The sequence below is a fragment of the Nerophis lumbriciformis genome, linkage group LG20 (assembly GCF_033978685.3).
Source record: "Nerophis lumbriciformis linkage group LG20, RoL_Nlum_v2.1, whole genome shotgun sequence".
Classification (NCBI taxonomy): domain Eukaryota; kingdom Metazoa; phylum Chordata; class Actinopteri; order Syngnathiformes; family Syngnathidae; genus Nerophis; species Nerophis lumbriciformis.
The window spans coordinates 5,518,765-5,532,323 of NC_084567.2; the positions used below are offsets into that span (position 1 = coordinate 5,518,765).

At 42.6% G+C, this 13,559-nt stretch overlaps 2 protein-coding genes across 2 annotated transcripts in view; both read left to right on the forward strand.

Annotated features, from left to right (window-relative positions):
- The window catches only part of LOC140679618 (uncharacterized), a 28,903-nt gene extending 16,188 nt beyond the window's left edge, over positions 1–12,715 (forward strand). The window contains exon 2 of the mRNA XM_072915414.1: positions 11,233–12,715. Within this exon, the coding sequence (XP_072771515.1) occupies positions 11,233–12,623 (1,391 nt within the window). The 3' untranslated portion in view covers positions 12,624–12,715. The remainder of the gene's footprint in view (positions 1–11,232) is intronic.
- Positions 1–13,559, forward strand: part of LOC133619255 (uncharacterized) — a 208,025-nt gene that overhangs the window by 156,149 nt on the left and 38,317 nt on the right. The window lies entirely within an intron of this gene.

Genomic DNA, 13,559 nt, shown 5'->3' on the forward strand with positions numbered 1-13,559 from the left:
ATTAAATGCTGTTAGTATATTAAATAAATACTAATAAAAATATATTTTTTACAAACAGGAAGTTGCAGGAATGTATACATGATCCCCTGCTTACATCTCATTGTGCAACATGTGAATGTTTTAATGGGAACTAAATGCAATGTCTGAAAGGGGTACAAATGATTTCCAAAGCAGGACCTCCACCCAGACAAACAATACAAGTACACAGTTCATGAAAAACAATATTTGTTGTTATTGTCATTGTAAGTGGACCTAAACACTTATATTAGAAAATAACCTCATGGAAATGACTGCTGTCATTTGATTATAATAATAAGAGAATGTTGTCTGTCTATCTGTGTTGACCCTGCGATGAGGTGGGGACTTGTCCAGGGTGTACACAGCCTTCCGTCCGATTGTAGCTGAGATAGGCTCCAGCACCCCCCGCGACCCCGAAAGGGACAAACGGTAGAAAATGGATGGATGGATGGAGATTGGAGTTGTTATTTAGTCAGGTTTGGGACAGGTGTGCTGCTGGTGTAGCCACAGTGTGCACGTCTAAAGTTGCTCACATGGGCTCCACTCAATGCTCAGGGAGTTTTTGCGTTTGCTCACACATGAACAATTAGAGGGAACATTGATTGACAGAGTGTGTGTATCTTCAGTGCTGAATGATGAGCAGAGGCAGAGTTAACCCTTAAGTGGTGGAGGTGAAGTGTCATTGGAGTCTCTATCTCTCTTTACTAGCTTCGTCGAAGCATGTTGCTATGTAGCTTGTTTCAGCAGATTTGAATTGCTGTTTTGGGCAGTAGATGGGATCTTTGATCCAAAGCACAATTTACATTTAACTAAAATGTTCTTTTCTTTGTGCTCAACAAAAGAAAAGTAGTGAAAATATCTCCATGTTAGCAAACTCGACTTCTGGCTCCGCCATGATCAGACACGCCCCCCTCCCCACCCCTCCCCTCCTCCCCACACTCACACACACACAGAGCGCGTGTCTCTCTTCTCCGGCTTGTGACACAAGAAGAATCAGAACGATGACACAGCAGCGCTCCGATAAAACACACTTTATACTACATAAAAAGTAACGTAAAATAACGCAGTAAAGCATCATGTAGTAACGGTAACTGAGTTACTGAATATAAAAAATAACGCGTTAGATTACTAGTTACCGCCGAAACTTTGTAACGCGTTAGTCCCAACACTGGTTATAAGTTATAAAAATGTGTTCAGTTCTCAGAGACACATCATTGTCAGGCTGACAATCGCTCTTCCGCTTTCTCCAAACACGAGAACAAAGCAGCTCCTACTGACTTGTGATTGGTCAGACCGTGCCCATCTTAATCACATGGCTAATTTCAATATAATAAATTGCGATGTAACACAATTGAATATCTTATATGCTCAGACAGTAATGTGTTTATATAAGTTTAGATTGTGTTATACTGTTTGTAATGGGGAAAGGCGTTAATGTGTCTTGTTTTCATGTTTGCATTTAAGATAGTTGCCATTTAGCATGATAGCTGTTAAATGGCGATTAGTGATGTTAAGTGCCTAAGATGGTAGTTATTGATTGATTACTGCTCGTGAGTGATTAGTACTACAGTTAGAGCCACCTATCGCTAGGTAGAAATGAGCAGTTTCACCAACATTTTTATGTGAAACCATATTACTAACTGTCTGGTGTTTTACAGGATTCATGGAAGTTTATTGTCATACCAGCACACGATACACATGAGATGGCACACAATTTAGTAGCACGTGAACAATAGGATTGGACCTGGTGGAGATCTACACTCTTAGTGCTTTTCTTCTTTATTCAGAGTAATCATTTGACTTTCTAAAGGTTTTTAACTAAAACAACTAAGTTGGTTGAAAAATATTTCTGTGTTTCTTGTAGTATTTAAAATGTATGATTTTTTTCTTCAATGTTTGCCCTTTTTCTGGTTTGAACAACAGCCATGGAAAAAGTCTGTGCACGTGCTTGTTTATATATATATTTTATTTTCAAACAGTAGTTGTCGATTATTTGATGTTAGATACTTTTGCCAACCGTTGTTTTAAAACAAGATTCAATTTACTTTATTTTGAAAAACATCTGTTGTGGAGGAGGAAACGGAAGTGGCTGGCTTTTAGCGCATGCGCAAATGTACTTGAAGCGAAGCAAAAAGACGTAGACCGCATGCTATGTTTGTTCGGAGATTCTTCGAATTCACGATCTTAAAGTCATGATTCACAGCAAATATAGCAACAAATATCTCAAATGGTATTTTCCAAAGCCACGAAACGTGCATTGAGTTTGGAGCGATATGTGAAGTGAAGATTGAAGACGTGATAGAAGATGGACGACTACTGCTATGCTAAGATGGCGACGTCCGCTAAAAGAGAACATGAAAGAGAATCAACTTCCAGCAAATCACCAACGGAGATAAAGACGAAAGATGAAGGTGAGTGACTTGAAGTTTTGTCATTTGAAAGCTATTTGAATTTCAAGCCCTTAAAGTCTAAATGAGCCGACCTTGTTGAAGAATGTAAAGAAAGAGCCGCCATGATTGTTAGCTTGAAGAAGGCAGTGGAGTTCACATCAGAGGAGATGAAAGAATGCAAAAGTCACATTTAGAAACTAAAAGCAAAACAACAACTCTGTTAGGCTCGTTTGGTGTGTGTAAGGAAGGGATAGTAGTTCTTTTAGAGTTGGGACACGATGACAGATTCCGGCCAGAGAATCCTTTAATCATCTTTATTGCTGAAAGGTAGATGTGTGTGTGTGTGTGTGTGTGTGTGTGTGTGTGTGTGTGTGTGTGTGTGTGTGTGTGTGTGTGTGTGTGTGTGTGTGTGTGTGGTCTAAACAAATAGAGAAAAGAGGAAAAATTACAATCCAATTATATACTCATTAATATGCAGCAATATACATGTATATGCATACATAATATAATATAATATAATATAAAGGTGTGCATGACAACAACATATATACTGCATTTAACTATGCATGAACTTCAAACAAGTTTCTAAGCTTCAGAGCCATAAATGGCGATTATGTGGTCTCTGTCGCCATCTAAAGGCCAAACTCCGCCATCGCAGTTGCAATGACGTTAAATAAACTACACGTGAATGTAAACGCCGTCAACGAGACTAATTATCTCTCAATTGACCCAAACACAACTGAACTTAGCATACGATGCACCAAACATTTGCAGAAGTAGCAAGGCACGACATTCAGTTCAAATGCTGTAACAGTATGTGACAAAACTTACATTTAGTCGTCAACGCACACAAGGCTGGCTGCCACCATTGATTGAAACCGGCTATTCTGACAAAGACGTGCTTTAAAGGGGAAATGACGTCACAGATTGACCTATCAACTTAAAGACACAAGAACATTACAAAACTGGTTAAAGACACACAATAGGCTTTCGTTTGGTGTGTTTTTATTTTCATCATGTCGTGGTCTTGAGGTGAGGTGAGTATTTAGTCACATTTAACAAAGTCTCTGTACAGTTTGTCGTGTCGTCAAGTAACAGAAAAGAATGGACGTGTTCAAGTCGCGAGCAACGACTCGTTAGCAGCGTGTTTTGAAGACTAGCCTACAGTTGTTTGGTCGCTGTCTGAAATTTTTAATTAAAACAGAAGAGTTTCTCTTTCCTATGTTTTGGCAAATGCCACTAATAAAAAAGTTAGCGAGCATTACTAAACTAAGTTGTTCCTCGAGTCCATCAAGTTATTTAATGGATTTTTGAGTGGACATAACAGCCACTATCTCTAAGGCCCCTTCTACACTAAGCAAGCTAAGGTTATCCAGGATAAATCCCACCTAACCTTATCCTTGTCCACACACACACAATGCCACCGTTTAAGACCCCCTCCCACTCCGTCTGCCGGCGCAACGCGACCTAATACGCATGCGCGGAAAATGCGCCCTCATAGCCATCTCCAGTGTTGCTTTGTGTGCAAGTTCTTAAATGTAACTTATCTGAACAATATCCAGTGTTGTGGTATTTCAATTAACTGGAATCCAGTGTGCTGTGGGCAGGCCCGGCCCTAACCAATCTGGCGCCCTAGGCAAGATTTTAGGTGGCGCCCCCCCACATCGGCAGTGAAGTGTATATACTCACAAGAAACCAAATAGCTTTGTCTTTGACCTTTTTTTTTACTTAAAGAAAGCAAATTAACAATCAGAATAGTTAACAAGATAAAAAAAAAAAAATGAATAAATAAATGAATATAAAAAATGAATACCGTATTTTCCGCACTATAAGCCGCCCCGGGTTATAAGCCGCGCCTACGCTGCGCTAAAGGGAATGTCAAAAAAACAGTCAGATAGGTCAGTCAAACTTTAATAATATATTACAAACCAGCGTTCTAACAACTCTGTTCACCCCCAAAATGTAATGTGCAAATGTGCAATCACAAAAATAGTAACACTCAAAATAGTGCAGAGTAATAGCAACATCAATAACTCAACGTTGCTCGAACGTTAATGTCACACAACACACAAAATAAACATTTAAAGCTCACTTTCTGAAATTATTCCTCATCCATAAATCCCTCGAATTCTTCTTCAGTGTCTGAATTAAAAAGTTGGGCGAATACGGCATCCAAAATGGCCGGCTCCGTCTCGTCGAAGTCATCAGAGTCAATGTTGCTGTTGTTGTCGAGCAGTTCCGTGAATCCTGCCTTCCGGAAAGCTCGGGCCACAGTTGAGACCGATATATCCGCTCAGGCATTTACAATCCACTGGCAGATGTTGGCGTATGTCGTCCGGCGCTGTCTCCTTGTCTTAGTGGCGCAGGTCATCTTGTTGCTTCCTCTACCTACGCACCATTGATTCATTTATGTTCAATTCTCTCGCTGCTGCTCTATTTCCGTGTTCTACTGCGTGACTTATTGCCTTGAGTTTGAATTCTGCGTTGTACGCGTGTCTCTTAATAGGAGCCATTTTGTGGTCTTTACAGATGTAAACACACAAATGAAATGAAACGTAATATCCGCGCGCTTCTTCTTCCACGGGGGCGGGTGCTTACCTTGGTGGTTGCTTACAGTAGAAGAAGAAGCGCTTCCTCTTCTATGGGGGCGGGTGCTTACCTTGGCGGTTGCTTACCGTAGAAGAAGAAGCGCTTCCTCTTCTGTCATGGGTCAGAGTAGCACTCAGGGTTTGGCACTGCTGTAGCAGCTCTTCTTTTTGTAAGTTGTGGAAATTGAGGAGTACTCCAAACTTGAGTTTACTCACATACTGGATCTTGCTGAGAATGTCATACCAGATGGCTGTTCAAATGCAAAAACGATAGGATCCAATCTCCTCAGCCAAAGACTGGGCTTCAACTCTCACCACAGGGTCTGTAGTTGTTTCCCTCACCTCCAGAAGAGCCTCTCTGACTTGCCGAGCCTGATATCTGACTGCCTCAATGCTTTTTATCCTGCTTTCCCATCTGGTCTCAGCCCATGATTTCAAAGTGGTTTTAACATGTTTCAGCAGGACACCCCACCTATGGGTGGAGGCTGAGAAGAGCTTGAATAACTTTGCTAAATGCCCAAAGTAGCCAAGGGCATCTGGTGAGCTTTTTCCAGCATCAGCTACTACCAGATTTAAAGTGTGGGCACCACATGGGACAAAAAAAGCTCTTGAGTTTAGCTGAAGTAACCTTGCCTGAACACCTTTAATTTTTCCCTTCATGTTGGCCCCATTGTCATAAGACTGTCCTCTGCAGTCTTCAAAAGGAATGTTAAGCTCCTCTAACCGTTTTAGGATGAGAGTTGACAAATGATCTCCTGTTGATTCCTCTGCAACAAGAAAGCCCAGGAAATGCTCTTTAACTTGTGGTGTGTCTTCTTGTGACACTATCCTGACTATGACAGACAGCTGTTCCTTATGACTCAGGTCAGGTGTGCAATCTAAAATGATGGAGAAATACTTTGATGTTTTGATCTCTTCCACGATGCGTTTTATTATTCTTGAACTGATGGAGTCAATCAGTTCATTTTGGATTGTTTTTCCCAGATAATGTACGTGACTGCCAGCTCCATTTTCTACTCTACTGACATGCTGCTTCATCACTGGATCAAATTTGGCCATAAGCTCCACTTCTTTCAGAAAATTGCCATTGTCTGGTTTATTTAATGTGTCTGTGGACCCCCTGAAAGCCATGTTTCTTTCAGCTAAGGACTGAATTATTGCCACCAAACGATGTAGAACTTCACGCCATCTCTTGTTTATCTATTGTGAGTCCTTTCGCAAAACGGACCTCCAAGTCCTTCCATGTTGCCATGTGAGCATTATGCTCCTGGCTATCCTCATGGACCTTGAGCAAGTGGCTTGCATTTTTCCAGTCCTTCAGACCTTCCCTAGTCAGTTTGTAATCTCTCTTGGAAAACATTTTGCAGCAGAAGCAGTGCAAGATATCCTCTTTTTTCGAGTACATAAGCCAGGTTCTTCTCACCTTTTCCCCATTGATTAAGAGTCTGTTAAAATAATCATGCTGACACCTTCGTCCGTCTTTCTGTTTCGGGAATGTGAAGTCACTATCAATTACAAATGGACCTCTGTGAACTAACTCTGTTCGTAACTTTTCAGTTAAAGCAGAAGGCCAGTCAGCAGGGTCTATTGGTGCAGCAGGAGGACCGCTTGATGCTGCTGCATCACTGCTGGGTTGTGCTGCTGAGGTAGAGGCAACAGGAGGAGCGCTTGATGCTGCTGCAAAACTGGTGGGTTGTGCTGCTGAGGTAGAGGCAACAGGAAGACCGCTTGATGCTGCTGCATCACTGCTGGGTTGTGCTGCTAATGCTGCATCACTGGTGGGTTGTGCTGCTGAGGTGGAGGCAACAGGAAGACCGCTTGATGCTGCTGCATCACTGCTGGGTTGTGCTGCTGATGCTGCATCACTGGTGGGTTGTGCTGCTGAAGTGGAGGCAGCAGCGGTAGATGTGGTAGATGGCCCAGGGGTGGGATTTAGAAACTTCAACAGTGCATCTGAAGAGAGGAGGAGTATGTGACACCATTGAGTATTACAGTCTAATAATAAAAACATATGATTCCAGGAATAAAATGAAATTATATAATATAGATGAAAAACCAAAGAGATATATGTATGATGTTGACTGATATGCAAATTAAATTAGATTCAATTTATTGTCATCATTACAGTGAAATGCCGAATAGCAGAATTCAAAGTAACAGTATAATATATTATATGAGAATGTTATGTTATGATTATCTTTAACCGAATCACAGCAGTGCTCAAATTAAAAAACAGCATTCCCTCTCATGTGATATTGCTTAATTAACATTAATGATGTGCACTTTAACAACTAGGCTTACAATTATACCTAATATATAAAGGGGTGGAAAAGTGACTATTACCTGCAGGGCAAACATTAGCTAACCAGAAGGCAATAACAATGTAAACAAAAAACACCTGCTTAAAAGATCTAATACAAATGTCCCTGAGGAATGTAAGGTGGGAGTACTGTAATTACCTAACGTTACATTATTGTTTTCCATAACAATTTAGCCCCCTCCACAATATTAACCCGACGTTAAAACAGAACTTGCTATTTATTGATTAGCAATTGCCGAATCATGTAACATTAGCTTAATGCTAAAAAGCCAGGTTACTATCACATTCTGGAACATACAAATAATTTCATGTAGGCTACCTCTGTCTTTTTCTCGTTTCTCCTCCTCTTCTTTTCTCTTTTTTCTTCCCTGGGCACCTGACAGTTTTGGCCGTTTTGACATCTTGTGTTGATTTTTTGATGTGGTGACGTCCAAAAAGAGTCATGATACGGGAAGGGAGGGGGCGCACCGTGCCACTTCGACCAGCTCTTCCCGGGGATCCCGAGGCGTTCCCAGGCCAGCCGGGTGACATCGTCTTCCCAACGTGTCCTGGGTTTTCCCCCTGGCCTCCTACCGGTTGGATATGCCCTACTCACCTCCCTAGGGAGGCATTCAGGTGGCATCCTGACCAGATGCCTGAACCACCTCATCTGTTTCCTCTCCATGTGGTGGAGCAGAAGCTTTACTTTGAGTTCCCCCCGGATGGCAGAGCTTCTTACCCTATCTCTAAGGGAGAGCCCCGCCACCCGGCGGAGGAAACTCATTTTGGCCGCTTGTACCCGTGATCTTGTTCTTTCGATTTTAACCCAAAGCTCATGACCATAGGTGAGGATGGGAACGTAGATCGACCGGTAAATTGAGAGTTTTGCCTTCCAACTCAGCTCCTTCACCACAACGGATCGATACAGCGTCTGCATTACTGAAGACGCCGCACCGATGCGCCTGTTGATCTCACGATCCACTCTTCCCTCATTCGTGAACAAGACTCCGAGGTACTTGAACTCCTCCACTTGGGGCATGGTCTCCTCCCCAACCCGGAGATGGCACTCCACCCTTTTCCGGGCAACAACCATGGACTCGTACTTGGAGGTTCTGATTCTCATCCCAGTCGCTTCACACTCGGCTGCAAACCGATCCAGTGAGAGCTGAAGATGCTGGCCAGATGAAGCCATCAGGACCACATCATCTGCAAAAAGCAGAGACCTAATCCTGCAGCCACCAAACCGGATCCCCTCAACGCCTTGACTGCGCCTAGTAATTCTGTCCATAAAAGTTATGAACAGAATGGGTGACAAAGGGCAGCCTTGGTGGAGTCCAACCCTCACTGGAAACGTGTCTGACTTACTGCCGGCAATGCAGACCAAGCTCTGACACTGATCGCACAGGGAGCGGACCGACACAATCAGACAGTCCGATACTCCATACTCTCTGAGCACTCCCCATAGGATTTCCCAAGGGACACGGTCGAATGCCTTCTCCAAGTCCACAAAGCACATGTAGACTGGTTGGGCAAACTCCCATGCACCCTCAAGGACCCTGCAGAGAGTATAGAGATGGTCCACAGTTCCAGGACCAGGATGTCCACGCGATGCTGCAGAGTTTTGTCAACCAAGACAGCGCCACAGCATCCAGAGCCTTAAAGAACTCCGGGCGGGTCTCATCTACCCCCGGGGCCTTGCCACCGAGGAGCTTTTTAACTACCTCAGCAACCTCAGCCCCAGAAATAGGAGAGCCCACCACAGATTCCCCAGGCACTGCTTCCTCATAGGAAGACGTGTTGGTGGGATTGAGGAGGTATTCAAAGTATTCCCTCCACCGATCCACAACATCCGCAGTCGAGGTCAGCAGAACACCATCTTCGCCATACACGGTGTTGATAGTGAACTGCTTCCCCTAACTGAGGCGGCGGGTGGTGGTCCTAAATTGCTTCGATGCCATCCGGAAGTCGTTTTCCATGGCTTCCCCAAACTCCTCCCATGTCCGAGTTTTTGCCTCCACGACCGCTGAAGCCGCACACCACTTGGCCTGTCGGTACCTGTCCGCTGCCTCCGGAGTCCTATGAGCCAAAAGAACCCGATAGGACTCCTTCTTCAGCTTGACAGCATCCCTCACCGCCGGTGTCCACCAATGGGTTCTAGGATTACCGCCACGACAGGTACCAACTACCTTGCGGCCACAGCTCCAATCAGCCGCCTCGACAATAGAGGTGCGGAACATGATCCACTAGGACTCAATGTCCAGCACCTCCCTCGTGACATGTTCAAAGTTCTTCCGGAGGTGGGAATTGAAATTGTCTCTGACAGGAGACTCTGCCAGACGTTCCCAGCAGACCCTCACAATGTGTCTGGGCCTGCCAGGTCTGTCCGGCATCCTCCCCCACCATCGCAGCCAACTCACCACCAGGTGGTGATCGGTAGAAAGCTCCGCCCCTCTTTTCACCAGAGTGTCCAAAACATGAGACCGCAAATCTGATGACACAACTACAAATTCGATCATGGAACTGCGGCCTAGGGTGTCCTGGTGCCAAGTGCACATATGGACACCTTAATGTTTGAACATGGTGTTTGTTATGGACAATCTGTGACGAGCACAAAAGTCTAATAACAAAACACCACTCGGGTTCAGATCCGGACGGCCATTCTTCCCAATCACGCCTCTCCAGGTTTCACTGTTGTTGCCAACATGAACGTTGTAGTCTCCCAGTAGGACAAGGGAATCACCCGGGGGACCACGTTCCAGTACTCCCTCGAGTGTATCCAAAAAAAGCATTTGCCGTTTTCAGTAGTCTTCCCTCGACGCTACCTTTTTTTTATCACATCCATGAGAGCCCGCATTCTCGTTATCTCTCCTTCGACAAATGGACAAAGTTTTTCGGTAAGTAGAATCACAGCTGACCTGGACATTTGAATGGTCTCTTGTCGTTTGAGAAGTGTTGTATCCCAAATAGCTGCAATCGCTTTTTCTTAAGGTATCCATGTGTGAATTCCACAAGCGTCTGTACATGTAGAAGAAGGAGAAAGCTTTGACTGTAAGCAGAAACTTAGAGTCAAAGAATAATTTTACAAGGTTAAAATATAAATTAAAATGCATTAAACACATTGGACTTGTCTCGTTGCACTCAAATAACAATTTACAATTTTCCATATTACATATAGTCTGCTATAATCAAGGATTAGATTAGAATAGAACATAAAGTTTTACTGACATTATATTAAATTATTCATGATTTATGGTTGCCATTCCCGGTCTGTGCTTTAAGAAAAATACAATTATTAATTAAGTACTAAAAACAAAACTATGGATAAATGCACACAGATAAGCCATGTAGCAGGTAAAACACATTTATTAAAGACAAAACATTGTAGGAATTTGTTACAAAATGTAGTCATTTCACTTGCATTAGTTGACTGCTAATTGGGCAGTTTTAACTGCGCTAATATTTGGCATCAAGTTAACCAGCAGGGGAGCTGGTTAACTTATGAGAGTAGTATGTGTGTTTGTGAGAATGTCAACGTGTTGTCTGAGTGACTTCAGTGAGTGAGCGGGCGAGTAAGGAGAGGTAGTGGTAGCATGTGCAGGAGTGTTAATAGCATGGTGGATGTCTGGTTGTGCCCTGTGGAAATAATAAATAAAGTGAGCAAGTTGTAACTAATCGACGGCCTCGTCCTTCCGACCAAAGAGCGGCGCTTTATGGACCCAGTGTTACCCCCGACAAAACATGGGCCCTGGATGTAGTCACCGTCGCACAGCGGCATTCAGATGAAAGAGCGGTACCGGTTCTTTTCAAAGGTGGTATAGTACCGATTTCAATTGATTAGTACCACGATATTTTATTAGTAGCAGTATACTGTACAACCCTACTACACACACATACAGTACATAGAAGAAAGTGTGTTTTTGTTGTTTGTGTCTTGCAGACGTCCAGCAGCTGATCGGTAATCCAGAAGAAGTTACCCCTCAGTTAGGGGGGAGCTCCACTTTGAAGCAGGAGACTCCACAACCACCCTGCATCAAAAAGGAAGAGGAGGAACTCTGCATCACTCAGGAGGGAGAGTGTCTTCTAGGACGAGAGGAAGCTGATTACACCAAGTTTCCACAGAGTATTCTCTCTGTGAAGACTGAAGATGATGAAGAGAAACCACAAGTAGACAACCTCTTAGCGCCACTATCAGATAGTGAGGCTGAAGACGAGGTTGAAGTAACTTTGAGCAGCGATACAGACTGTGAAGGTGATATGAGGACTCACACTGACAACAAACACTCTGAATGCTCTACAAAGAAGAGAGGTAAAACATGTTTGAGCTGCTCAGTTTGCGCTGAAAGTTTTACTCTAAAGAGCAGTTTGACTCGACACATGAGAACACACACAGGTGAAAAACCATTCAGTTGTTCAGTTTGTGCCAAAAGCTTTTCTCAAAAATGTGGTTTGACTCAACACATGAGAACACACACAGGAGAAAAACCATTTAATTGTTCAGTTTGTGGCAAAAGCTTTTCTCAAAATATCAATCTGACTGTACACATGAGAACACACACAGGAAAAAAAACATGTACCGGTAATCGTTCAGTTTGTGGCAAAAGCTTTTCTCGAAATAGCATTTTGACTGAACACATGAGAACACACACAGGAGAAAAACCATATAAGTGTTCAGTGTGTGACAAAAGCTTTTGTGTTAAGACCAATTTGACTAAACACATGAGAACACACACAGGTGAAAAACCATTTAATTGTTCAGTTTGTGGCAAAAGCTTTTCTGAAAATAGCTATTTGACTAAACACATGAGAACACACACAGGTGAAAAACCATTTATTTGTTTAGTTTGCGGCATAAGCTTTTCTCAAAATAGCTATATGACTAAACACATGAGAACACACACAGGAGAAAAACCATGTACTTGTTCAGTTTGTGGCAAAGGCTTTTCTCAAAATAGCGATATGACTAAACACATGAGAACACACACAGGTGAAAAACCATATAATTGTTCAGTTTGTGGCAACAGCTTTTCTCAAAATAGCAATCTGACTCAACACATGAGAACACACACAGGAGAAAAATCATGTAATTGTTCAGTTTGTGGCAAAAGCTTTTCTGTTAAGAGTAATTTGACTGAACACATGAGAACACACACAGGTGTAAAACCATATAAGTGTTCAGTTTGTGGCAAAAGCTTTTCTGTTAAGAGCAAATTGACTCAACACATGAGAACACACACTGGAGAAAAACCATTAAGTTGTTCAGTGTGCTGTAAAAGGTTCCAACATAATGCAGACGCAGTAAAACACATGAGAACACACAAGGGAAAATAACCAATTAGTTGTTTAGTTTGTGGTATGTTGCTCATATGTGGCGACATCCACCCTACCCAGGACCTCCTCACTGCTTTTTTCACAAATATCTGAGGTATTCATACAAACTTGGATTATTTGAAGCATAATCTTATCTACTCATGACCCTGTGTCTTCTCTGTATCTGAAACCTTCCTGAACAGTAAGATAGATGATGCTTCAAGTGCTTGGTTACTCCTTCTTCAGTCCAGGGACCTGGGGCCTCATGTGTCAAGTTTGTACACGCTCAAAAACCTGCAGTACACCCTTTTTCACTGCAAAATTGAGATGTATCAAAACTGACTAACGCATAAGTGATGCTGGGTAACTGTTTGCATAACAAATTGCCAACTTTTACTCTTCAGACTGATTGATGTGCAAATCAGAGACATATGAACAATTAACCCCCAACACCCACAACCCAACCCCCACCTCCCTCGACATGGTCCTGGTGGAGATCTACACTCTTAGTGCTTTTCTTCTTTATTCAGAGTAATGATTTGACTTTCTAAAGGTTTTGAACTACTAAGTGGGTTGAAAAATATGTATGTGTTTCTTGTAGTATTTAAAATGTAGAATTGTTTTTCTTCAATGTTTGCCCTTTTTCTGGTTTGAACAACAGCCATGGAAAAAGTCTGTGCACATGCTTGTATATATACATTTTTTATTTTCAAACAGTAGTTGTCCGTTTTTTGATGTTAGATACTTTTGCCAACCATTGTTTTAAAACAAGATTAAATTGCCTTTATTTTGAAAAACATCTGTTGTGGAGTAGGAATAGGAAGTGTCTGTATTCTAGCGCAAATGTACTTGACGCCAAGCAAAAAGACAAAGACCGCATGCTATGATTTTTTTGGAGAATTTTCAAATTCACGATCTTAAAGTCATATGATTCACAGCAAATATAGCAACAAATAT